This window comes from Silurus aristotelis (genome assembly GCF_946808225.1).
Source record: "Silurus aristotelis genome assembly, chromosome: 12".
Lineage (NCBI taxonomy): Eukaryota > Metazoa > Chordata > Actinopteri > Siluriformes > Siluridae > Silurus > Silurus aristotelis.
In genome coordinates, this window is record NC_139585.1 from 29,195,190 (window position 1) to 29,220,091 (window position 24,902).

At 41.6% G+C, this 24,902-nt stretch overlaps 3 protein-coding genes and 1 long non-coding RNA gene across 4 annotated transcripts in view; 3 read left to right on the top strand and 1 right to left on the bottom strand.

Annotated features, from left to right (window-relative positions):
• The first annotated feature begins 11,151 nt into the window (after positions 1-11,151).
• Positions 11,152-12,595, top strand: LOC310734146. Its single transcript, XR_014535983.1, has 4 exons — positions 11,152-11,246; positions 11,835-12,157; positions 12,248-12,339; positions 12,471-12,595. It is a non-coding gene; the product is annotated as an uncharacterized lncRNA (long non-coding RNA).
• A 4,064-nt stretch (positions 12,596-16,659) lies between these two features.
• Positions 16,660-24,902, top strand: part of LOC310734812 (uncharacterized protein) — a 62,924-nt gene continuing 54,681 nt past the window's right edge. Inside the window, exon 1 of the mRNA XM_083557234.1 lies at positions 16,660-16,663. The gene's annotated coding sequence lies outside the window, so the exon portion shown is untranslated. The remainder of the gene's footprint in view (positions 16,664-24,902) is intronic.
• On the top strand, positions 16,880-21,263 carry emc9 (ER membrane protein complex subunit 9). Its single transcript, XM_083557242.1, has 6 exons — positions 16,880-17,049; positions 17,571-17,778; positions 17,897-17,973; positions 19,257-19,326; positions 19,436-19,530; positions 20,569-21,263. The coding sequence occupies exons 2-6, from the start codon at positions 17,572-17,574 to the stop codon at positions 20,747-20,749; spliced, it is 630 nt and encodes a 209-aa protein (XP_083413368.1). The 5' UTR covers positions 16,880-17,049; position 17,571; the 3' UTR covers positions 20,750-21,263.
• irf9 (interferon regulatory factor 9) overlaps positions 22,289-24,902 on the bottom strand; it is an 8,398-nt gene continuing 5,784 nt past the window's right edge. The window contains exons 7-10 of the mRNA XM_083557239.1: positions 24,438-24,500; positions 23,934-24,317; positions 23,311-23,423; positions 22,289-23,162 (exon numbers count right to left, since the gene is read on the bottom strand). Coding sequence (XP_083413365.1) covers positions 23,013-23,162; positions 23,311-23,423; positions 23,934-24,317; positions 24,438-24,500 — 710 coding nt within the window. The 3' untranslated portion in view covers positions 22,289-23,012. The remainder of the gene's footprint in view (positions 23,163-23,310; positions 23,424-23,933; positions 24,318-24,437; positions 24,501-24,902) is intronic.

The window sequence follows — 24,902 nt, forward strand, 5'->3', positions numbered from 1 at the left end:
AGTGGCAGAAGGTGGATTTTTCAGATGAATCTTTTGTTGAATTACACCACAGTCGCCGCAAATATTGCAGGAGACCTACTGAAGCCCGCATGGATCTGAGATTCACCCAGAAAACAGTAAAGTTTGGAGGTGAAAAAATCATGGTCTGGGGTTACATCCAGTATGGGGGTGTGTGAGAGATCTGCAGGGTGAAAGGCAACATCAACAGTCTAAAATACCAAGAAATCTTAGCTACCTCTTATATTCCCAACTATAAAAGAGGTCAAATTTTGCAGCAGGATGGTGCTCCATCGCATACTTCCATCTCCACATCAAAGTTCCTCAAGGTGAAGAAGATCAAGATGCTCCAGGATTGGCCAGCCCAGTCACCAGACATGAGCATCATTGAGCATATGTGGGGTAGGATGAAAGAGAAAGCATAGAAGAGGAAACCAAAGAATAATGATGAACTCTGGAAGGCATGCAAAACTGCTTTCTTTGCTATTCCTGATGACTTCATCAATAAATTGTATGAATCCTTGCCAAACCGCATGGATGCAGTCCTTCAAGCTCATAGAAGTCATACAAGATATTAAATTTGGATCTCACAGCACCACTACTTAATTTGCTGACAATAAACCGAAGAAGAACATTTGCTGTGTGATTCTTCCCTGAATTCAGAAAGGCACTACAGGCATCGCAGGTCGTATGGAAAACCTCTCCAAGAATTAAGTTTCGTTTGGGCATGATAAAAATCTAACAGGGAGAAGTAGATCCACTCAATAAAATTTGACTCCAGTCAAAGTAAAAGTGTCCCTTTATACTTTGACTTGAGTAAAAGTACAAAAGATTTTGCCTTCAAATTTACTTAAGTATCCAAAGTACTATGATTTATTATAACTATAATGTTCCTATTATCATTTTATCAGTCATAGTCAGTGCTGTTTATATTCCACCTCAAGCGGACACGGACACTGCAGTATGGGATTTACATGAGACAATAACTCTTCACCAAACACAGCATCGGGACGCTGCGCTCATTGTGGTCTCTATTGAGATTTCAATATTGCCGACCTCAAGCGCGCACTACCGAACTTTTATCAGCACATCACCTGCCCCACCAGGGGCAAAAGGACACTGGACCACTGTTACACACCATTCAAGAACAGCTACAAGGCACAATCACGTCCATCGTTTGGGAAATCGGACCATGCCTGTTTACAAACAAAGGCTGAAACAGGAAGCTCCGGTTCAGAGGGAGGTCGCGCGCTGGACTGAACAATCGATGGCCGCTCTGCAGCACTCTTTGGATGATGCAGACTGGGACATGTTTAGGTGCAGCTCTAATGACGTCAACATGTTTACAGAGGCGGTTGTGGGATTCATCGGGAAACTAGCGGATGATACGGTGCAAAAAAACACTATCAGAACGTTTTCCAACCAGAAGCCGTGGGTGGATAAAACCATCCACGACGCTCTGAGATCCAGCTCTGTTGCCTACAACACGGGGCTCGACACCGGGGACATGGACGAGAACAAGGCTGCGTCTTACAGTGTTCACAGAGCGGTGAAGGATGCAAAGCGGTGCTACGGGAGGAAACTAGAGTCACAGTTCCAACATGGTGGCTCTAGGAGCCTGTGGCAGGGACTAAGAACAATCACGGACTATAGAACACCATCTTCTAAAATGGTGAATGCAGACGCTTCTCTGGCAGACGAGGTAAACACCTTTTATGCTCGTTTCGAGGCTGCAGCTAACCACGTTCGCGGCGCTAGCGGCACAACCAGCGTGCACGCCGAGAGAGTCAGAGAGGTAACATGTTCACCATCTCGGAGCATGACGTGAGGAGGGCATTCAAGAGAGTGAATACCAGGAAGGCAGCAGGACCAGATGGCATCACAGGTCGGTTTCTAAAAGCCTGCGCTGAGCAGCTAGCACCGGTGTTCACTGAGATATTCAACCTCTCACTGGAACAGTCTGTTGTCCCCTCATGTTTCAAACAGTCCACTATTGTTCCTGTCCCGAGGAAACCCCAGCCCGCCTGCCTTAACGACTATCGCCCTGTAGCCTTGACCTCAGTAGTGTCAAGTCAAGTCAAGAAGCTTTTATTGTCATTTCAACCATATATAGCTGATGCAGTACACAGTGAAATGAAACAACGTTCCTCCTGAACCCAGGTGCTACATAGAACAACATAAAACAAACAGTACAGAACAGAAAAACACAGGGCCGAGAACTAAGATCCTCGCCACATAAAGTGCATGTGTGCAGCTGGTGCAAACAGTGCAAAAGACAACACAAGACAGTGCAAGACAACACAGGACAGTGCAGGACAATACACAATACACAAAATATAAAAATAAAAATGGAAATAGCTCCGCCAGTAAAACCTGTCGTAACAGAATAAGGTGCAGTGTAAACAGAAAGATGTAAACAGAATTTGTGCAATTCAGCAGTAGCAGCAATCAAAAATAAAGTTAACAGTGACCAAAGGATTTGGACAGAATATTGTGCAAAATAACAAGTCCCGGAATCAGCAACAGACGGCATGTAAACATTTTGCGATAGTGAAAAGTGTGATTGGTATTGAAACCTGGGTGAGCGAAGTGTATGATGGGTGTTGAGTCCGGTTTGTGCAGATCAGTCACACAGTTGTGTGTAAGTGTGTGTGTGTGTGTGTGTGTGTGTGTGTGTGTGTGTGTGAGAGAGAGTTCAGTTCAGTTCTTTGTTGAGGAGCCTGATGGCTTGCGGGAAAAAACTGTTGCACAGTCTGGATGTGGCGGCCCGAATGCTTCGGAACCGTTTCCCTGATGGTAGTAGTGTGAAAAGTGTGTGTGACGGGTGTGTGTGGTCATCCACAATGCTGTGTGCTTTGCGGATGCAGCGTGTAGTGTAGATGTCCATGATAGAGGGGAGAGAGATTCCGATGATCTTCTCAGCTGTCCTCACTATCCTCTGTAGGGTCTTGCAATCCGAGACGGTGCAGTTCCCAAACCAGGCAGTGATGCAGCTGCTCAAGATGCTCTCGATGGTCCCTCTGTAGAACATGGTCAGGATGGGGGGAGGGAGAAGAGCTTTCCTCAGCCTTCTCAGGAAGTAGAGACGCTGCTGGGCTTTCTTGGTGATGGAGCTGGTGTTAAGTGACCAGGTGAGCTTGTCCGCCAGATGAACACCAAGGAATTTGGTGCTCTTGACGATCTCCACTGAGGATCCAGCAATGATCAGTGGAGAATGGTCACTCTGTGTTCTCCTGAAGTCAACAACCATCTCTTTAGTTTTGTCGACGTTTAGAGACAGGTTGTTGGCTCCACACCAGGCTGTTAACCGTTGCACCTCCTCTCTGTATGCTGACTCGTTCTTGCTGATTAGACCCACCACGGTCGTGTCATCGGCAAACTTGATAATGTGATTCGAGCTGTGCATTGGTGCACAGTCGTGAGTCAGCAGAGTAAACAGCAGTGGACTGAGCACACAGCCCTGGGGGGCCCCAGTGCTCAGTGTGGTGGTGCTGGAGATGCTGTTTCCGATCCGGACTGACTGAGGTCTTCTAGTCAGGAAGTCCAGGATCCAGTTGCAGAGGGAGGTGTTCAGGCCCAGTAGGCTCAGCTTCTCGATCAGGTGCTGAGGAATGATTGTGTTGAATGCTGAACTGAAGTCTATGAAGAGCATCCTTACATAAGAGTCCTTGTTATCCAGATGCGAACTGCATGGGGTCCAGTGCGGGTGGAAGCTGGGTCTTTATGTGCCTCATGACGAGCCTCTCGAAGCACTTCATCCTGATGGGTGTGAGTGCAACGGGACGATAGTCATTGAGGCAGGAGACAGAAGACTTTTTCGGCACAGGAATGATGGTCGTCGTCTTGAGGCACGTAGGAACAGTGGCGCTGCTCAGGGAGATGTTGAAAATGTCAGTGAGGACATCTGCTAGCTGTTGTGCACAATCCCTGAGCACTCTGCCAGGAATGTTGTCTGGTCCAGCAGACTTCCGTGGGTTAACTCTGCATAGAGTTTTCCTCACTTCAGCTGTGGTTAGACAGAGCACCTGGTCACTGGGAGGAGGGATGGTCTTCCTCGCCACCATGTTGTTCTGCACCTCGAACCGGGCGTAGAAGTCGTTCAGCGCATCTGGGAGGGAGGCGTCACGGTCACAAGCAGGTGATGTGGTCTTGTAATTCGTGATCGCCTGGATGCCCTGCCACATGCGCCCGGTGTCTCCGCTGTCCTAATAGTGGCCGTTAATTCTCTTGCCGTGTGCGCGCTTCGCCTCTCTGATGGCACGGGACAGTTTGGCCCTTGCTGTTTTCAAGGCCGCCCTGTCCCCTGCTCTGAAGGCAGAGTCTCTTGTTTTTAGCAGCGCACGTACCTTGGCGGTCATCCACGGCTTCTGGTTGGAGCGTGTAGTGATGGTCTTGGAGATAGTCATGTCATCAATGCACTTGCCGATGTAGCTGGTCACTGTTGACGTGTATTCCTCCAAGTTGATGAAATGGCCGTTGGTTGCAGCTTCCCTGAACTTGTCCCAGTCAGTGCATTCAAAACAGTCCTGGAGAGCAGACATGGATCCTGCTGGCCAGGTTCTCACTTGCTTCCGAACTGGTCTTGAACGCCCGCTGAGTGGTCTGTATGCTGGGATCAACATAACAGAGATGTGGTCTGAGTACCCGAGGTGGGGGCGGGGCTTCGCCCCTGTATGCGCCCCGGGTGTTTGTGTAAAAAACATCCAGCGTGTTTTCTCCTCTGGTTGCAAAGTCCACATTCTGATAAAAATTTAGGGAGCAGAGTCCTGAGATTTGCATGATTAAAATCCCCGGGGTAAATAAAAAGCTCTACATCTCACAACAATGAACTCCAGCAGCGATGAGCAGTAGGTAGAAACAAGCACAGAGTTCTTACACCATTCCGTGTTGATGTAAACACACAGACCGCCGCCGCGAGTCTTACCGCACAGAGCTGCATTCCTGTCGGCACAAAACGCGGCTAGCCCGTCCAGCTGGATGGCGGCGTCCAGAACTCTGTCGCTCAGCCACGTCTCAGTAAACACAAAAACGCAGCAGTGTCTGTACTCACGCCGAGTAGCTTGTTGGAGTCTGATGTAGTCTAGTTTATTGTCCAGGGAGCAGACATTTGCCATCAGTAGTGATGGTAGAGCGGGCTGGCTAGGGTTAGCTTTTAGCCTAGCATTAGCACCTGCTCGCTTTCCGCGCTTCTGTTTTCTCGCGCAGCGCTTCCGATTCCCCCTCCTCCGCCGCAGGCGATGCCGAGGACTGGAGGCCTGGTTCTCGGAGCACACCGAGGTCGCGTAGCTTCTGCCACAGGTCATCATTAATGGTGTTGTTTGGGTTGTTTCTGAGTTCTTTCAGGGTTTTTCGGTTGTACACAGGGACACCGGTTGCTCTGATGTCCATGTGTTGTGTAAGGCGGGCTACAAAGTGAGAGTAGCACCATTTTGGGTCCGGAGCGGCCCCTGCGAGCTACTGCCGCGCCGCCATCTTGGAATCGAAGGCTTGTATAATGAAGTGCTTTGAGGGACTGGTCAGAGACTTTTTCACTGCATCACTACCAGACACCTTGGACCCATTACTGTTTGCGTACTGTCAGAACCATTCTACTAAGGACGCTATTGCTCATCTCCTCCACACCACGATGAGCCACCTGGACCAAAGAAATGGGAATTATACAAAGATACTGTTTGTTGACTAGAGTTCAGTATTTAGCACTATAATTCCCTCCACACTCACCTGTAAGTTAGAGGTCCTGGGACTGTGACTGTGCCAGCCGCTGTGTCAATGGATCTCTTACTTCCTGACTGACAGACCACAAGCCGTACGGGTGGGAAAACACACCTCATCCACCCTCACCCTCAGCACTGGAGCTCCCCAGGGTTGTGTTCTAAACCCCCTGCTGTACTCATCAAGTTTGCTGACGACACTGTTGTGGTGGGCCTGATCTCCAACAACGATTAGACGGCCTACCTAAAGGAGGTTAAAAACCTAGAGAGATGGTGCCAGGAGAACAACCTTCTCCTGAACGTCAGCAAGACTAAGGAGTTGATCGTGGATTTCAGCACAAAGCAGAAGCGGTCATACCAACCGCTAAACATCAGCAGGACTCCAGTGGAGCAAGTGGACAGTTTCCGGTACCTAGGTGTTCACATCACACAGGACCTTTCTTGGTCCTGTCATACCAACACCCTGGTGAAGAAGGTCCGGCAGCATCTGTACCATCAGAGACGCTTAAGGGACTTTAAACTACCCTCTCAGGTGCTTAAGACTTTTTATACCTGCACCATTGAGAGCATTCTGACAGGTAACATTTCCTAGTTCGGGAACAGCACCATGCAGGACAGGCAAGCCCTTCAGAGGGTGGTGCAGTCAGCTGAACGTACCATCCACACCGAGCTCCCTAACCTGCAGGAAATCTACAGCACGCAGTGCCAGACCAGAGCTAGGAAGATTATGAAGGACCTCAGCCATCCCAACAATGGACTCTTTGTTGCGTTCAGGGAAACGCTTTCGCTCCCTGAAAGCGAACACAGAGAGAATGAGGAGGAGCTTCTTCCCACAGGCCATTCGGAGTTTAAACCAGGGAACACCCAGAATCTAAAAGCTGGTCACTCTCTCTCCATCATAACACTTCTGCAAATATTTTTTTTCTTTCTTTTTGCACTACAACACTTTAAACCCTGGACAGTCACTTTAACTGTGGACTTGCACAGCACAGTGCACTTTATACCACACCATACCGCACACGTTCACTTATACCACACCATACCGCACACGTTCACTTATACCACACCATACCACACACGTTCACTTTAAGGACAATCACATCAACCACCTTATGTGATTATTGTTTACTGTACATAAGCAAATCCTGTTACTGTACATAAGCCTACCCTGTATCCATAAACATACCCTGTATATACAATTTTTCCTATTTTTCCTATATATATATCTTTTATCTTTATATATTTTTATATTTTACATAGTTTATTGTTTTTATTTATCTGCCTTCTTTTTTTCCATTGTTTTATTTTTCCCCCCCATCCTATTCCCCTTATGCCGGACAATCGTACAAAGCATTTCACTGCATGTCGTACTCTGTATGTATGTATGTGTATGTGACGAATAAAATTTGATTTGATTTGATTTGATTGATTTGATTTGAAGTCTGCACTGTAGATGGTGAAGAGGAACGGGGCCAAAACCAAATCCCTTCCTTGTTCATGATAAGGAAGAATTTTTTTTATAAAAATCATGTGTAACATTTGTGTTATCATTTATATATTGTAAATCTTCATACCATAACAGTACCTAGTTTGTTGCTTATATAGAAAAGGAGCATGTATGTGTCCAGGTGTTTCCAAACTTTTGCCAGACGATATGACAGAAGTTGGTTTAAAATGTCTCTGAAGCCCTCTAGTGGCAGACGAACATTTAACTCTGTTTAACCAATGTCTTTGGGGACACCACATAGGTTTTAAAATGTATGTTACAACCCTAATATTTTGGTGACATGTAACATGCAAAATATGTTACCTGGATTTTGTGACAAACAAACATAAGTACATTAAAGTCTCATAATAAACCTGAGACCCTGGTCCCAGAGTCTAGTGGTCATCTAAACGTTCACATATCTAATGGCCATTTCCTAAACGCCATTTCTGTAAAGCTACCAAGTTTAATGGGCATGTCCCAAGCTCTCTCAAGTTTAATTGCCTTGTCTCAAACATCCATTGATTTTTTTTTGTCCAAGGCCAATTGTTAAGTTTTAAATTCTCCAAAATCTAATAACCATTTAAAAAGCACTCTGAAGCCCAATTCTAGTGGTCATGGCTTAAGTCCTCTCAAGCCTAATGGCCAAGTTCAAAATGCTTTGAAATGCTTATGTCCAAAACAGTCCTATGTCTAATGGCCATGCCCCAAAGACTCAAGTGTAAAACACTGCTTAAAAAGTTTGAAAGTCTAATGGCCATTTCCTCACATCTCTCAAATCTACTGTCCATATTGAAAACATTCCATTGTCCAATGGCTTGGGATTGTTTTTGAACACACCCATTAGACTTGTGAGCATTTGAGTCGCAACTATTAGGCTTGGGAACATTTGGGAAATTATTGGAACATTAGACCTGGCAGTGTGTAGACTTAAGAGTGGTCGAGAAATTACCTTTAGACTTAGGATCCATTACTTTTAGCTGTTTGACACTACGACCACCACTGCCATTTCCATCCTTTTAGCAAAATCTACCACCATCTGCCCTTCTACATTCCTCTCCTTAAAGCCATACCTACCATCACCTCCTCATGACCTCTGTTCCCTTCACCTACATGCCCATTAAAGTCTGCCCCAATCACCAATCTTTCATTCCTACGTTCACCTTCTACCACTTAATCTAACTCACTCCAGAATGTTTCCTTCTCCTCCATCTCACAACCCACTTGTGAAACATAAGCACTGATGACATTAATCATCACCTCTTCAACTTTCAGCTTCACGTTTATCACCCTATCAGAAACTCTCTTCACCTACACTACACTCTTACTGTACTCTTCCTTCAGAATCACCCCTACACCATTTCTCTTTCCATCCACACCATAATAGAACAGTTTAAACACCTCCAATGTTCCTGGTCTTACTCCCATTCCACTTGGTCTCCTGAACACACAACATATCTACCTTTCTCCTCTCTATCAAATCAGTACCAACCCGAACCTCCACTCTCCTACACTTCTCCTTTTCCTGCTGTCTTTGTAGACGTCTTCCTCCTCTCCTTCTCCTTCAGCCAACAGTAGCCCAATTTCCACCGGTACCCTGTTGGTTAACGATACCTGTGGCGGTCGTTGTTAACCCGAGCCTCGAACGATCCGGGATGAAATTCTGATTCCTGATCCGCATATTTGATTTGGCGCATGTTTTACGCTGGATGCCCTTCCTAACGCAACCCTCCCCATTTATCCGGGAAGAATCTTATAAACACCGATTTTCATCGGAGATGCGATGCAAAACGAATGGAAATTTATTTGAGAGAATATCTTGCGCGATGCGCTTCAAAGGGAATGAAGTGAGCCTTGCAAAAGTCATTCCACCCAAGGGAACAAAAAGGTTTGTGAGATATTGGAGAAAGCATGTTATATAAGGTACAAGTATGTTATTTTTACATTTCTGGTTTACTCCAATGCTAGGTATTACCTCTTTATAAATAAGGGGAATTATTTCTTGTTTTTAATATAAATACATTCATTTAAATTCTTGTAGTCATTAGTAAAATGTTCTTGTGGTGTTCCATTAAATAAGTCACTCTTTGTGTCAGGACTGCTGAGGGACCTGGTTTCTATCACCTTATATTTCTCAGTGATGGAGTTGCATCTAGTCATAATCCTGATTTATACCGGTGAGAGAAAAGATTTGACATGTTTTGTATTGAATATTCATCAGCAATCAGCACATATTCTGCTCATAATTCAATCTGGTTGAAATATTCTAGATCTTGCGCTTACTCAAAAAAAAATCATGTTCAATAACTGTAACAAAAACTTTCAGACAAAGTCAGCGGTGATGTTGAAGATTATTATTTAACTCCTATAAACATGTTTTGTAGCATACATTCTATTAGCACTTAATGTTATTAGGATTTAAAACGGTTCTAAATCCATCAAATAAAGTCAAAAGAAATCTGGCTTGAAATGAGTCAAATTACAAAAATACTTGTGATTTTTGATAATAGTTGCACTTTTGCAACATCAGTGCATTGAAACAGTTCTATAACATTTTCAATTATTTTAAGAATTCATACACAAAATCGAATTTTGCTGTCAATCATGCTGTTTCTTAAGCTTTTCTTAATTGCTGAGGTGTTGCTTTTCGATCAGCTCTAATTTAAACAAAACATCTGGATGTAATTAGCAGTGGTCTTTGGCAACAACGTAAATGTAATTCGTTACTGCTGAATCCAGTCAGCAAACAAATTTGGCCCAGATTAGGCATCCATCTGGCACAGTTGGCATTCATCTTGCACTGGCATACAGCATGTGGGCAAACATGGCCCGGTTTGGCAGAGGTGGTACCGTTTTTAAGGCGGCTCACAAGACATGGGCCAGATGTCATTTAGGACCAGTTATGGGTATTTAACTTGGGCCAGTTATGGCCCATGTGTGGCCCTTGTCTGGAATCCAGACCTGGTCCACACTAGGACCGTAATTCATTGCGGAATGTGGGCCAAGCAAAAGCTGGTTGTGTGGGCCGGAGCTGGGCCAGAGAAAAATTGCTATGTGGGAAGTAGTTTTTTCGTGTTACTTCACTTTAACTTCACGAGATTTAAAAGTCAAATATCTGACTTCGGAATCAGTCGGTTCCTTTGTGTAATAAAGAGGAATAAATGATGAAAGGAACTCGAACTTGCCACAACATACGTGGCCCTATTTGCGTTTATTTTGTTGTTTTTTTAAGAAGTTAAAAAGAAGGTTTTGGTCTCAGGATAATTTTAAAAGGTATCGGTGTGCTAAGAGTAACATTTGAGTCTTTTTATATAAAAGTCGATTAAGCAGGAATGTTAATAGGAACATTGGAGCAATATTAAATCATAGTACTTTGGATTCTCAAGCACATTTGAGGGCTTGAGAATCCAAGTTTTTTCTTTTACTGAAATCATATTTTACCAAGTAGATCTACTTTAACTCAACTCTACGGTTTGTGTATTTGTGTCCACCACTGATAATTAGGCATACTGCATAAAAGCAGCAATAAACCTGGAGGAAATTGATTTAAAAAAGACAGCAGTGGTGTTTATGTACCTGTACAATTAAACAATTTAGTGAGTGAAAATGCCTCTTTGCACTTGTGCTGCTTGGTGCGAAAAAAGATGAGAAAAATCTGTATAAACTGTTCCACACAGGTGTCGTCCACCTCGTCCTGTCAGTCCCTCACAAGTACTTTCTGTTTCAAGAGGGGAAAACATGGAACGACGCTCAGGCTTATTGCCGAGCTAATTACGACGACCTGGCGGTTATCAAAAGCGCCGAGAACGTGATTGAATTTCAGAGTGAAGTGCAAAGGCAAAACTTCAGCTCCAGCGCATGGGTTGGAATGTACAATGACGTAAACAGTTGGCGCTGGTCTCTTGGAAATGAACCGGTCGGTTTAAAAACGTGGGTTGCAGTTTTGAAACAGCCTGACAACAAGATTCCAGAGGAGTTGTGTGGTGGGATCGATCTATTAGGCTGGTTGGATGATTCATGTAAAAATGTACATCCGTTTGTGTGCTTTGATGGTAAGTTGTTTTTTGTGTTCGCATTATGCAACGGCTTTATATGGGTGCACTAAGGCTACATCCACACTAATCCGGATCAATCGAATATAAATATAAAAACGGCGTTTTCGTCGAAAAAACTTTCCGCACTTCCTCATTTTCAATCGTTTCCCAAAAGTCGCTCATCCGCACCGAAACGTCTGAAAATGCTGACAACACAAAAACACGAGACTCTTCCACCTGCGTCATTTCCGCCTGCCGTTCCTTTACTTTCCACCGATGACGTCAATGTGTATCATTTTTCAAAAACAGTCCACGTTCGCTATGAGAAAAACAGCGTTTTCCGCTGTATGTATCCACTTTAGAGAGCGTTTTTAATAACGCTACAATTTCGTTGACTGAAAAAAAAAAAAACAGCGCCCCGGTGTGGACGGGAGGCCAAAATGGTGAGAAAAACACGGGATTTTCGAAGGAAAACGGATTAGTGTGGACGTGACCTAAACTGACATGCGTTCCAAAAGTGTCTGAGATAACAAACAGAAAACTTACCTAAATATATTCCTGGCAGAAAGTGCTAAAAGCATCATGCTTCTCTTTTTTTTTTTGCAGACAGGTACAGTGGTAGTAACAGCTACATCAGCTTGTCATCTGAGGTGATGCTCAGAGTTACTGCAGACAGCATCACACAGACCTGGCCGGTGCTCGAAACCAAACGGAACAGTCAGCTATACAGTCAAAGATCCTTTTATTCTCTTGGATTGGTCTGTTCAGAGATGGCTGGAAGTGGGCAGATGGGACAAACTTCTCCACCATTTCATGGATGTCTGGAAAACCTGATAATGTCCAAGGAGGACAAAACTGTGGCTATTTAAATAATGGTCAAGCAGTGAATGCGCCATGTTCAAATATATTGCCTTTCTTTTGTCATTCTTGTAAGTTAATATCTAATTTCAGATCCATTTTAAACTGATTTGAGTATGTTAATTATGTGTGTGTGTGTGTGTGTTCATTTCCGCATGAAGTAATTACAGGAAGGAAACAGTATCTGCATATTAAGCTGGTGTCCAATCAGAATCTGTATGATGCTGCAGTACAGGCAGCAATTTTGGAGAAGGTTGGTTTCATTCATACTTCGCTATTTTGATACACAGCGTGTATGTTACTCCCAAAACCTTTATCAAGAGTCTTTAACAGAACGTATGCATAATCCGATTGTTGTATTGACGGTTATGTTCTGCTCTTTAGATCAAACAGAAACTGAAGGATCATGGGATGGCAGAGAATGCCACTGTGAAATGGAGAGAGCAACCAGATGGTCTGGTGTTTCACAAGGAAATGAAATAATGCTGTTTTTGGAGTTAAGACTTGGCTTCTATCCATCTATGTATCTAGGGTTAGGGTTAGGGTTTAACGTATGATAGATGTAGTGGATGTGTAGGATTATACCAAGGTTAGTCTGAATACTGGATTGTTATTGGCTGAAAGTATAGGCACTCAGTTTAATCGACATTTAATCAACATTAATCAACATAATGGCATACAGTTCTAGTTCTATACAGTGAAATCGCAACTGTACACATTTCCTTACTAATCTAAATGGAGGATTTTCACATGTAGTTTAACTGAATAGAAATGTAGATTCTAGATCTAACAACACGTGTCAAGTAAATTCGGAAAATGAAGCGTTAATTAGATCCATTCCGTCAATTTTGCGCTCTAAACATCAAGGATGGCTTTAAATTCTCAATGCTGCCAAGTGTCCACGGTATAAGTTGATAATTCACACGGTGTGACACGATTTTATTGCTCTTCACCGCGGGCTTTTATTCACCTCCACATCATAACTTACTTCCTGTAACACACAACTAGCAGTGGATTAGGAATAGTGCAGGGCAAGTGATTTGAGTATTTATTTTACTTGTTTTAATTAAGAAATGTAACAGATGTGAAACATTTCCGTTGAAATAAAATTACTTTTAATATTGTACTGCATTATTATGATTGTTATTATTATTATTATTATTATTATTATTATTATTTTCTTGCAATCAGTCATCCTAATGACAATTTCTTCCTATAAGTTTTACTGTGTATATGCTCGGCTATGCACTGTATCTATCTTCACCATAGCTAACAGGTTTATCATTTTTATTTGTAGTGGATATTCTTTGTTTGCTAAAAATATAAAAAGTATATCTGCACTTGCAGTCACTAGAGATATTTTCTGCGACCAACCATTATCTTTGAGAGCAATGGAATAGGGGAAGTTTGGTCAGAATCACAGGAAGTGCCTTGTGGCCATTGAGGGAATTTTTTGCAGTGGTTCTGGCCAAACGTATGGTAACCATCTGCCACGCTCCCGGTCTTTCTGAGGATGTTGCTCTGCTTACCTGCTCTGCTGAGGATATCACTCTGCCTTCCTACATTGCAGAGAGCATCAGGGCAGTTCCTGGCCTTGCCAAAGATGTACCTCCCTCACTTTGCACCATCACGAATGCCACTCTATTTGCCTGCTATGCTGAGGCCATTTTTCCACCTGGCTTCTCCACTAAGGGTGTTGCTCCACTTGCTGTGTGTTGTACTTTGCACCTTTAAGCAACCTGGAGAGCATGGGCTCCACCTTGACTCGTGACCCCCCACCCCCGGAAACACACACAAAGCTTTGTGGTGGCTGTCACTCCTGTGAAATCACATGAAACAAAGGAAATCTTCTTTAAATTCCCAGGCCCCCACTGGAATGATCTTTCTGTACATTCTGAGTTTCACATTAATGGGGGGCTCTGTCAGGATTATGATCCTGGACTTTGATTTCCATCAGCCATTATATCATCACATAGTCTTATTTTCAAATTTCTAATGAGTGGCATGTGTGTGGAGTCGATCTGCTCAGAATGGTGAAGTCTGCTTACTAGTTGGAGGTTGGACATGGATACCTTCCCTTGTGTGTTAAACCTGACATAAATTAAGCATGAATTAAGCAAACGTTTGCTAGTTTTTTTTTTTATTGTAAATGCAAAATTGTTGTTGAATGCCTTTAATAACCCACTTCGTGCAACACTGTTAAGGGAGAGGCACTGATGTTACAGGATGGGGAAACCATCAAGAGTACAATTGATTCCATCTAAAACAGGGGAGCAGTGCTGAGAATAACCAAAAGTAGATATCAGACTTCAAGGTACTGTGGCTGAGGACATGGAACAACAATGAAAAACGCAATCCTAACTCCCACGCAGTGAGGGCCTGTTTGGCAGCTTATTTCACAATGTTGTTAGCTAAATTATTGCCCTTGCCCTCATATGAGGGACCCAAGGAATGACCTCTGACCTTGACAACAACAAGATGAAGTAAGAAAATGCATGCAGGCAAAAGATCAGAAACATGAGTAGCATAAGAAAAAATTTGCCATCAGCTGCCTTAAAGTCCGTCGTTCGCCAAATAGTACCAAAGTCATTCCCTGTGCTGAAAGCATACCATGAATCAGTGTTAAAACCTGAACTTTAAAAGTGTACTAGACCTAGTTATTCAAACCATTTAGGCAGCTTGGCCGGACTGAAATGGAAGAGCAGCCTAATACTGAGATCTTAATACTGAGAATACAGAGAAGGGTTGAGGTCAGAGCTCTATAGAGGGCTACTCAAGATCTTTCACTCCAATCCATGTAAACCAGATCTTCATGGAGCTCATTTTGTGCACAGCTGTATTGTCATGCAGGAACATGCAGAAACAGGTTTGGATCTTCTAGCTCAAGTGAAATTTAAAGCTACCTCATCCAAACACATTCTATACAATTGTGACAACTTTGTGTTAACAGTTTTGGGTAGAACCATATGTGGCTGGGAAAAGTCAATATAGTGTATAATTGCCAACAATGGTTTTACAACAAAGTATTAATGTTCATAATTTGTGGTGTTTAAATACAATTGAAATGCACTTATCAATGAAACAATTAAGTAATTCAAATATAAGTACGCTTAAATATGAAGTGGAGATGCACTGGATATATTCTAAAAAAAAAAAAAAAAAAGGTTCCAAAAAAACCCAAATTCGTCGAGGCCACTTGGGGCAAAATTTGTTTTCGCTTCACTTCTCCCCAGCTTTTTTTGTTTTTCAAATAGTTATCCAAATGAACAGCGCAGAGGTTGCGGTTGGTGTTCTTTGACTATCAATGATTGAACTCTTTCAAATGTGCAGTGAATTCTAACCAAAATTCAAGTATTACATTTTTAAAAGTTATCCTTTTGTTTATAAAAGACAGAGAAATTCAAGTTAAGAAAACCTCCCAACATGTGCTATACTGGAGATGCTCAAACTGACTTACCCAGTCATCTAGGCTCCCAGTCAAATTTGGCCTTTTCCCAAATACTTAAAAGTCTATGTCCCAAAAGCCATGTCCCAAATTATCCATAGTCTAATGGCCATTTCCTAAATACTCAAGTGTTTATTAGCCCTGTGTTGCTCTCACAAGTACATCGAATAAACGGTGTCTTGTCACTTTGTCAGTTGCTGATGTGAACATGAGTACCTTTTTAAATGCACAGAACATCCATAGGGATCTAATATGGATTCCATATTTACCAATAAGGCAAACCAATCAAACTCAAGGTCCTCGCGCCACTTCCAGCCTGCATATTCATTATATCCAGGCTGCAAGGTCATATATTTGAACCATAACTGCTATATAAGTTATAATAGTAATATGTTTGACTCGATGGGTCCTGAAACGATGCCCCATTTAAACCTACAGGCTACTCATCCACAATCAACCATCTGAAAATGCTAATGTCTTTGTAGAGCACATTATGTTTTTATGATGTTTCAATCGTCATTCATTTCATTTACATTTAGGGAATTTAGTCTACAGTCTAATCAGTCTACAACTGATTTTTTTATAAACAAAGCAAAGGTCTTCACCCGTCGCGTGAAGATAGCCAGGGACTCCTGTTTGGACATCTAGGGGAAGTTTATTTCACCACCTCGGTGCCAGAACAAAGAAGAGCCCTTAAGGATACTTACCTCTCATTCTAAGAGAAGGTGGTACCAGTCGAGCAGTGCTGGAGGATCTCAGACAGCGTGGTGCAGTGCGAGGTGTGATGAGGTCTCTGAGGGTAGATTGGTGCTGGTCCATTTTTGGCCTTGTAGGCATCAGTGTTTTGAATCTGATACGTGCAGCTACTGGAAGCCAGTGGATGAAGCAGCAGTGGGGTGGTGCGGGAGAACTTGGGCAGATTAAACGCAATTCGTGCAGTGGACAAATAGGGTTCAGACTAAAACCTGCCATAAAGAGAGCTGCAGTAGTCGTCTCAAAACGACAAAAAACTGAACAAGCACTTGAGCAGCCTGTGTGGACAGAAATAATCGAATCCTTCTGATGTTGTAGAGAAGGAACCGACAAGAATGAGTCACATTCCCAACATGTGAGGAGAAGGACAGTTGATTGTCCAAAGTTACCGCAAAGTTGCAATCGGTGGCTGAAGGGGAGAGCAGAGAAGTTGGAGTGTAGTTGAATTCTCAGATCCTTTAGATGAATCACCGGGAATGACGAGCAGTTCGGATTTTTTTAACTAGTGTAAACATTAGACACAGTATTTAAGTTTGGCGATTAGAAAATCTAAGAGCTTTAGTCGGTGCAGTACCCATGTTGGCCGAGAGGTGGCGGTAAAATCGCGCAGCGTTTCACTGTCTGGAAAAGGAGACGAAGAAGAACGCTCTGCGAATCATCATCATCACCACCACCACCATCATCATCATTATTATTACTGTTGTTATTATTATTATTTCAAATCATTCCTTTGATTGAATTTGATCCACGCGTGCAGAGGATAAAGTAAGTTCCCGGAAGTGTTGGGGGTGGGGGGGATTTTAAACACTTTAACGTGGAGGTTTTAAATTGAATTATAGCCAAAATATACGTTTATAAACTGCGAGTATGACGTCACAATATGTCCATGATTATATACGTGGTCATACTGCATTATAACACGTGGACTCATGTGTTTTGAATGAAATGGAGCTCAAGCAATGGGGTTATTATTATTATTATTATTATTATTATTATTATTATTATTATTATTATTATTATTATTATTTTAATTATGTGGTTTTTAAATGGCAATATTCTTAATAGAAAACCTTAACCGTACCCTCATCCTTTTAATATAATAATAATAATAATTAAATAATAATAAATTATGACATTACAGAATGTAGTACATAATTTACTGGGAGAGAACCAGGAGAAATATGACACCATTTTTTCCAAATGTAATTTTCTCTAGAAATTATGTGTGTGTGTGTGTGTGCGCGTGTGTGTGTGTGTGTGTGTGTGTGTGTGTGTGTGTAATAAAGGATGACCGAGGTGGAGTTGTCCTGCTTGGCGTGTGTCAAGATGTTCCTGCACGCGAGTGTGTATCCGCGCTGCAGCGTGAACGGCCTGCTGTTGGCCCCTGCAGGAGGAAGAGGAGTGTGTGAGGAAGGTGTGTGTGTGACGGATTGTGTTCCTCTTCTGCACTCACATCTTTCACTGGCCATGAGCGCCCAACTCGCCCTCACACAGGTACACACCGGTGCTCCTCCGTCCACTCAAACCCCACAAGACCGGAGCTTTAGCAGGCGGCGTCTAATTTTACAGTAAAATCATAAAGCATGGACGATGTCCTTCTCTTTCTGTGCAGGTGGACGTGTGGTGTTCTCAGACGCAGCAGAGGATCGTGGGGTATTACCAGGCAAACGCTAATCTGGCTGACAACAGGTGATGTGATTTTCAGGGGATAATTACAACATCAATAACTGAAATAGAATACGTTTTTTTTTTTTTTTTTTACATAAACATTTGTGAACATCAACATTTGAAGAGTTTACATTTTTAAAACTATTTAAAAAAGGTTAATATTTAAAATAATATTTTATAATAATTTATATAAAAAATTGAAAAAAGGTACTTTTTTTATTATTTTGATTAAATCGAGTAATCAATTAAATTGGCACAAATTAAATTGATAATAAAAATTCAGTAAATGAAAAAAATTTAATTCAGTAGTTTACATCTGTTCGCTTCCATTTGGTTAATAAACATGTGTATACAAGTGAGTTTTACATTTAATATTTACTTTTCTAAAAACATTCCTTCCATCCTTCATTTATTCGCTCCCTCGATATGTGGAATTTTCAGGATTTATTTCCTTTTATTGGAAATTCTTGAAGCTGGACATAAAACGCTAAAGAATCCATAGCGCTAACATTAACCGCTAGCCACTTCCGTTATAAGTGGCTAACAGCGATATGGATTCTTTATCGTTTTCCTGAATGCGCAAAACAAATCGTATTTCCAGGATGGAGTCGAGAAGCCACAATGAATTTAGTTCCTTTTATATATATATATATATATAAATACCCCTGCCATTGTTATGTATGTTTTCAAGTTTAATAATAATATTAATAATAAAAATGAGCTGAAAGTGTGAGGAAGAGACTAAACAAACTTGCAGTCCGACACCTAAAACGTTCCTGAGGAAACTCGGAATGTAACTATGTTCTGCACTTAAATTGAATTGCATTCGGTACACGAAAAATACCGGTACGAATACTTCTACCATAAATATAAATGTAGTGGTTAAGGTATTGGACTTTGGATCCGAAGGTCATGAGTTCAAATCACAGCCACACCAAGTTTTTGACTCATGAGGATGCCGATGTGCACAAAGATAGCTCCATGAAGATCTGCTTCACATGGGTCGCGGTCAGGTGTCCACAAACTTTTGTCTCTATAGTGTATCAGATCTAATTATTTGATTGAATGTTTATTCGTGCTAATTTTTTGGGGATTTGTCGTCTCCTTCTGGCAGGTTATGGGAACTGCACTACTGAACTCTGTACCACTTTAGAAAACATATTTATATCGATTTGATATTATAGTTTAAAAAAATGGCCTGTACAACAATTTAACAACAGCGTACATGAAAAACAGACCAGTAACCACCTCATTAGTGTGTGATAACAAGAGTAACCTGTGTTTTTCATATTTTTATTTTTCAGTCCGACTGCATGTGCTTTCAAAATGGCTGACAAAATCTTGGAGAACAGCAACAATGCGGTGTTACTGATGGTATACACACACACACACACACACACACACACACACACACACACATTAATATGTTTCTATAAATATACATCACGTGTCCATGTGTATAATTAAACTCCGTCTGTCTTAGATTGATGGAAAAAAAATGTCACCTGGATATCGTGTTCCTCCAATAGTGATGTACGAACATAAAGACTCGCGGTGGACCTTAAAAGACAAACACACGTAAGTGTATTAAAGTCCCCTACTGAGGCTGTGAGCCCTGTCCCATCGCTCCCGAGGCTCTGTCCCAAATGTTCAGGAGTCTAATGGTCATTTCAGAAATGCTCCCTTTGTCCAATAGTTGTCTCCCAATTGTTTTGGAGACTGGCCATGTCCCAAGTAGTCCTGTCTAATGGCCATGTCCCAAATGCTCCTGAGTGCAATGGAGTGCAAAACACTCCAGAGACTAATGGCCATGTCCCAAACACTCCAGAGACTAATGGCCATGTCCCAAACACTCCAGAGACACAGATACACTCCAGAGACTAATGGCCATATCCCAAACACTCCAGAGACTAATGGCCATGTCCCAAACACTCCAGAGACTAATGGCCATGTCCCAAACACTCCAGAGACACAGATACACTCCAGAGACTAATGGCCATGTCCCAAACACTCCAGAGACTAATGGTCACATCCCAAACACTCCAGAGACTGATGGTCATGTCTCAAAACACTCAAAAAACTAATGATCATGTCCTAAACACTCCAGAGACTAATGGTCACATCCCAAACACTCCAGAGACTGATGGTCACGTCTCAAAACACTCAAAAGACTAATGATTATGTCCCAAACACTCCAGAGACACAAATACACTCCAGAGACTAATGGTCACATCCCAAACACTCCAGAGACTAATGGTCACGTCTCAAACACTCAAAAGACTAATGGTCACATCCCAAACACTCCAGAGACTGATGGTCACGTCTCAAACCTTCAAAAGACTAATGGCTATGTCCCAAACACTCCAGAGACTAATGGCCATGTCCCAAACACTCCATAAACTAATGATCATGTCCCAAACACCCCAAAGACTAATGGCCATTTTCCAAACATTTCAGAGACTAATGGCCATGTCCCAAATGCTCCTGAATTTTAAGGTCATGTTCCAAACACTCCTTAGTCTAATGTTCAATGTTATAATTAGATATAGGACACTCGTGACCATACAACACCTACAGAACGCTTTGTGAGTGTTTTATTTTTCTATTTCTTTACAGAATAATGCTCCACCAGTGGGAAGAAACTCGAGCAATCACCTCTCAGTTACTAAACTCTAAAGACCACATGCTGTTGGTTGATTTCGACAGCCATCTGGATGACATCACAAAAGACTGGACCAATCAGAAACTCAACAGCAAGATCACGGAGCTCATCTGTCCAGCTAACGGCAACATGTGAACATTAACGTCATCACCGTCCGGAAAGCGTGCGAAGAAAACAGCGAATTCTTTGGAATCAAAATTCTAGAACTTTTTATTATTTATTTTTATTTCATTATATATTTTTTGTATTTATTAATAATGAATACTTAATTCATGTTCTGCCTGTATACATCGGAGTATAATAAATGCGATTAAAAAGAATTTTATATTGAAGTTAATTTATATATTAATTAATATGAATTAATTTGTATTGATTTGTTTATGTAATAATGACTTACATTGAATTATGAGTTTATATTTATTGATCGTTGGGGATGGCAACAGTTCTGAGTGTATTCATAAAGTGTATTTTCTCAGGACACAAAATGTTGTTAATTTTCTTTATTTGGTAAAAGATAATAAAAAAAATTCTCAAAACAATTGCATAGAAAATGTCCATTAGTGTGTGTGTGTGTGTGTGTGTGTGTGTGTGTGTGTGTGTGTGTGTGTGTGTATATAAAAGTCCTATTAAACTACAGAATTGTTTTGTATGTTTAGGACATTTTTGTCCTGGAATCCTTTACATGATTTCTACAACTAGAAGTTCAAGACAGTAATATTTTTAATGTTGTTTACTTACATTAAAAAAATATTTTATATAATTTACTGCCTAAGAAGCAATGCATTATTTTATTTTTTTTCTTGCCATAACAAAAGTTGTTTTCTCGTTATAACTACTTCGTGATTTCGACATAACAAACCTTCTTTCCTTGTGATCATTATTTATTTATTTAGATTTTTTTTTTTTCTGTGTATTCGGCATAAGAGCAAGTAATAACTTGAATAACTCGAATAGAGATTTCAGACGCCGATACTCTGTACTCCACGATACACGGCAGAAATATTCACAAGACGCGAGATTTCGTTGAGATCACAGGAAAACATCGGTTGTGTTGAGATCGTTAGAAAACAAGGAGTAAAAAAAGCATATCGTCTTAGGACTTACTTAGATGACGTACTTTAGTGTAAATTCTTCACCCTTTTTGACTTCCAACAAAATTGAGCAACAGTGCCATCTGTTGGTACACAGAAGTGGCGCACGACCACTAATGGTAAATTTTAGCAAAATTAGCAAGGACAGGCATCAAAAAACCAAACAATTTAGGTTGATTCCTGTTTTACTGCGTATTAAACCTGCACTATATGATCAACAAATCATATGCACCACCATGCACTCTCACACTTTATGTACATTACTGATCTGTATCCCTACTTAATACCCACACTGTCTATACTGTCTCACATTGTCTGTATTGTCTTGTATTGTCTTGTATAGTCTGTTTTTGTCTTGTCTTGTCTGTTTTGTCATGTATAGGTTTTATTTATGTCTGTACTTTTGAGAGTCACTAACAGCTGGAACCAAGTTCCTTGTGTGTGTCAACACACTTGGCCAATAAACCTGATTCTGATTCTGATAGGCAAACAAGTTTTACTGTTTTTTTTTTTTTACCTTTGTGTAGTGAAATCAAGTGTATATATTTTTTTTACCACAGCATGTTAAAATTTCCTACACTGATCAATCAGAAGAGGTTGATTTATTTTCTATAAAAGCAGCAATATCCATAGATCAGATCACAGGTCATGGATCTAACACACTATTATCGCATAAGTAACAGCAGATGTTCCACACAAAGATTTCCAAAAATAGATTAGTAATGCGGGCATGAAGCATAGAAATGTGTTATTGGGATAAGACATTTATTTAACATTTATAGAAAGAGTGTCAGTCTGTTCAATTCACTTTTCAAAAGGCGTGAAATGGAGACAGACTGGCAAAGGGACGACCGTGGCTACCTACAGCGGCTATAATGTGCATGAGAACAGGAACTAACAGTACATACAACCATCAACGTATAAAACTTGCACTGTGCCGTCGCTTAATAAATAAAAAAAATGTTGTCCAGGAGTAAAAATAACAATTCCTGATGTGCTGATCATCATAATGATATAATAATGCCAATTTAAATGTTTGGTTTTTTTTGTACTCATGAAAAAGATCTCCTCTAAACAAGGACATTTGCAAAAGTCAATAAAATTGCTACGGGGAATTAGCAACGATGTGTTGGGTTTTTCCCCCGTGTATTAGTGTTTTACAATAGAAATATCGGTTTTGTTGATAGTTTTGAAAATACATAATGTCGTGAAAGGAGGAACTTGAAATGCTCGGTGTAGTGCGTACTCGAAATCCCTCACAAACATTTCTGCAGACGTCACACAGACTAGAGCAGATCGATGCTGAGTTAGTGCACAGTGAGCGTCTGTTCGGAAAACTCCACCAGGTTGAGCGTGATTTCTCCTGATGGAGACTGCTGAGCCAAGCTTTGAAGCAAGGAGATGGAGTCTGTCAGCGACTGAAACTGGATCTGCTTCTCAGCCCAGGGAAGACCGATCTTAGAGAAAGAGAGGAAAAGAGAGAGAGGTCATTATGTCATTCTTGATTTCAGTTTTCAAATAAAGTTAATTTATTAAAAATCATTAACAACAACAGCAGAGCCAAGTACAGTGAGTTTGTCCTTCCACTGGTCCCTCAGGTTTTACCTTAATAATGATGAGTTTCTTAGAAAGATCATCTCCTTCCAAAAGTTCCTCTCCAAAACAGAGTGTGATCTCAGTTTCAGGTTGTTTCCCTCCGTTTTGAAACTGCTCCAACTCTAAGAGGGGGAAAAAAAGAATAATAATAATAATAATAATAAGTACACAAACCATGTAGTTGAGTATTTGCCTTCAAATGTACTTAAGTGTCCAAAGTACTACGATTTATTCCTTTGATCATTTTCGTCACAAGACTCTAAACTTAATCAACTGTCGAAAGACTCTAACGTGACTCTCGGCACAATGTGATCGTAAACCCAAAGCCTTCTTTTTAAACCTCTTCAAATAAAAAGCGCGAACGAGGTGACGTGTGTTGTGGCGAGTCCGAGTCTGGAGTTTGACCGGTTACGTTTATATCCTTCGTAAATAAAAAGTGACGACTGATCTCACAAAATGTAGTAAAAAGTCTCCCCGGAAAAATACTTCAGCAAACACGAAAATGATACTGCGAGCTGATCCAAGAATGCCCACCAACTTAAACACCTAAAGACCCACTTTAACACCACTTCCTTCTGCTCCAAAGAGAACCAATGAAACCACAAGGAGCCTCACTGTAGCAGCATCTTTACCCTGTTTGAAGAATTGTTTGTTAAAGATCAGCGCCGGCTTCACGCCCCTCTCCATCTTGCTCGCCGTATCTGTCAGCGTGTGCGGTCCCCTCCAGAAAACCCGTCCCTGACACAGACGTTTGGCGTAAACCCCTCGACTCGAAGTGGTAAGAACGATGCCGTTGCTCATGAACGGCAGGAGGGTGGAAATGGAGTCGATCTGATCAGGAGAGAGCTCCGAGGTAGGAGGAGCAGGTAGAGGAACCCGAGGGAAACTGAAGCCGTTCGCCAACGGTGGAGCTGGAGATGGCGGGACGAACGCGATGCGAACGTCTTCGCTCATCACCTCTCTTTTAAGCACCTCCAGTCCAAGGTAGTAAACCCTGATTAGGAACGAGGGACATTCTACAAGAAAGAGAGAAAGCAAGAGACAGTGAGGTTTTTTTAATTGGGTGTGGCCAAAGATTCGAATCAAACACTCAGCTGAACATCACAATTCGAACTGATCCTTTATTCCGGAATTACCTCGGATGTGTGCAGGAGGAGCGTCGGTTTCCAATGTGAGGTTTAACTGTATCTCATCAATGACTGGAGACGAGACACAAATATTCGATTACATTATATTAAATGATAGTATAGTATTCTAATATATTACATAACGTATAAATCATATCCCATCATGGATCATGTTCACGCATGCCTTCTTCTTCGCATGGTAGAGATTTATCCAAGCGTTCGTGGAGGACAAACTGTGTTCACAGACAACGATGTCTAGAGATGTAAATCAGCCCATGTAGGGATTTTCAATACAGAATCATGACTGTCTTGAATGCAGTGCCACCTGTGGGCCGGGAAGATCATGAGCATCCAGTATCGATTTCTCCAGATTCTTTAAAACTTTTGACGATATTATGTTCTGGAAATGACGAGATGTTTAACTGTGATGTTGAGGAACATTTATTGTGAAATTGTAGACACAGTGTTTCTCAG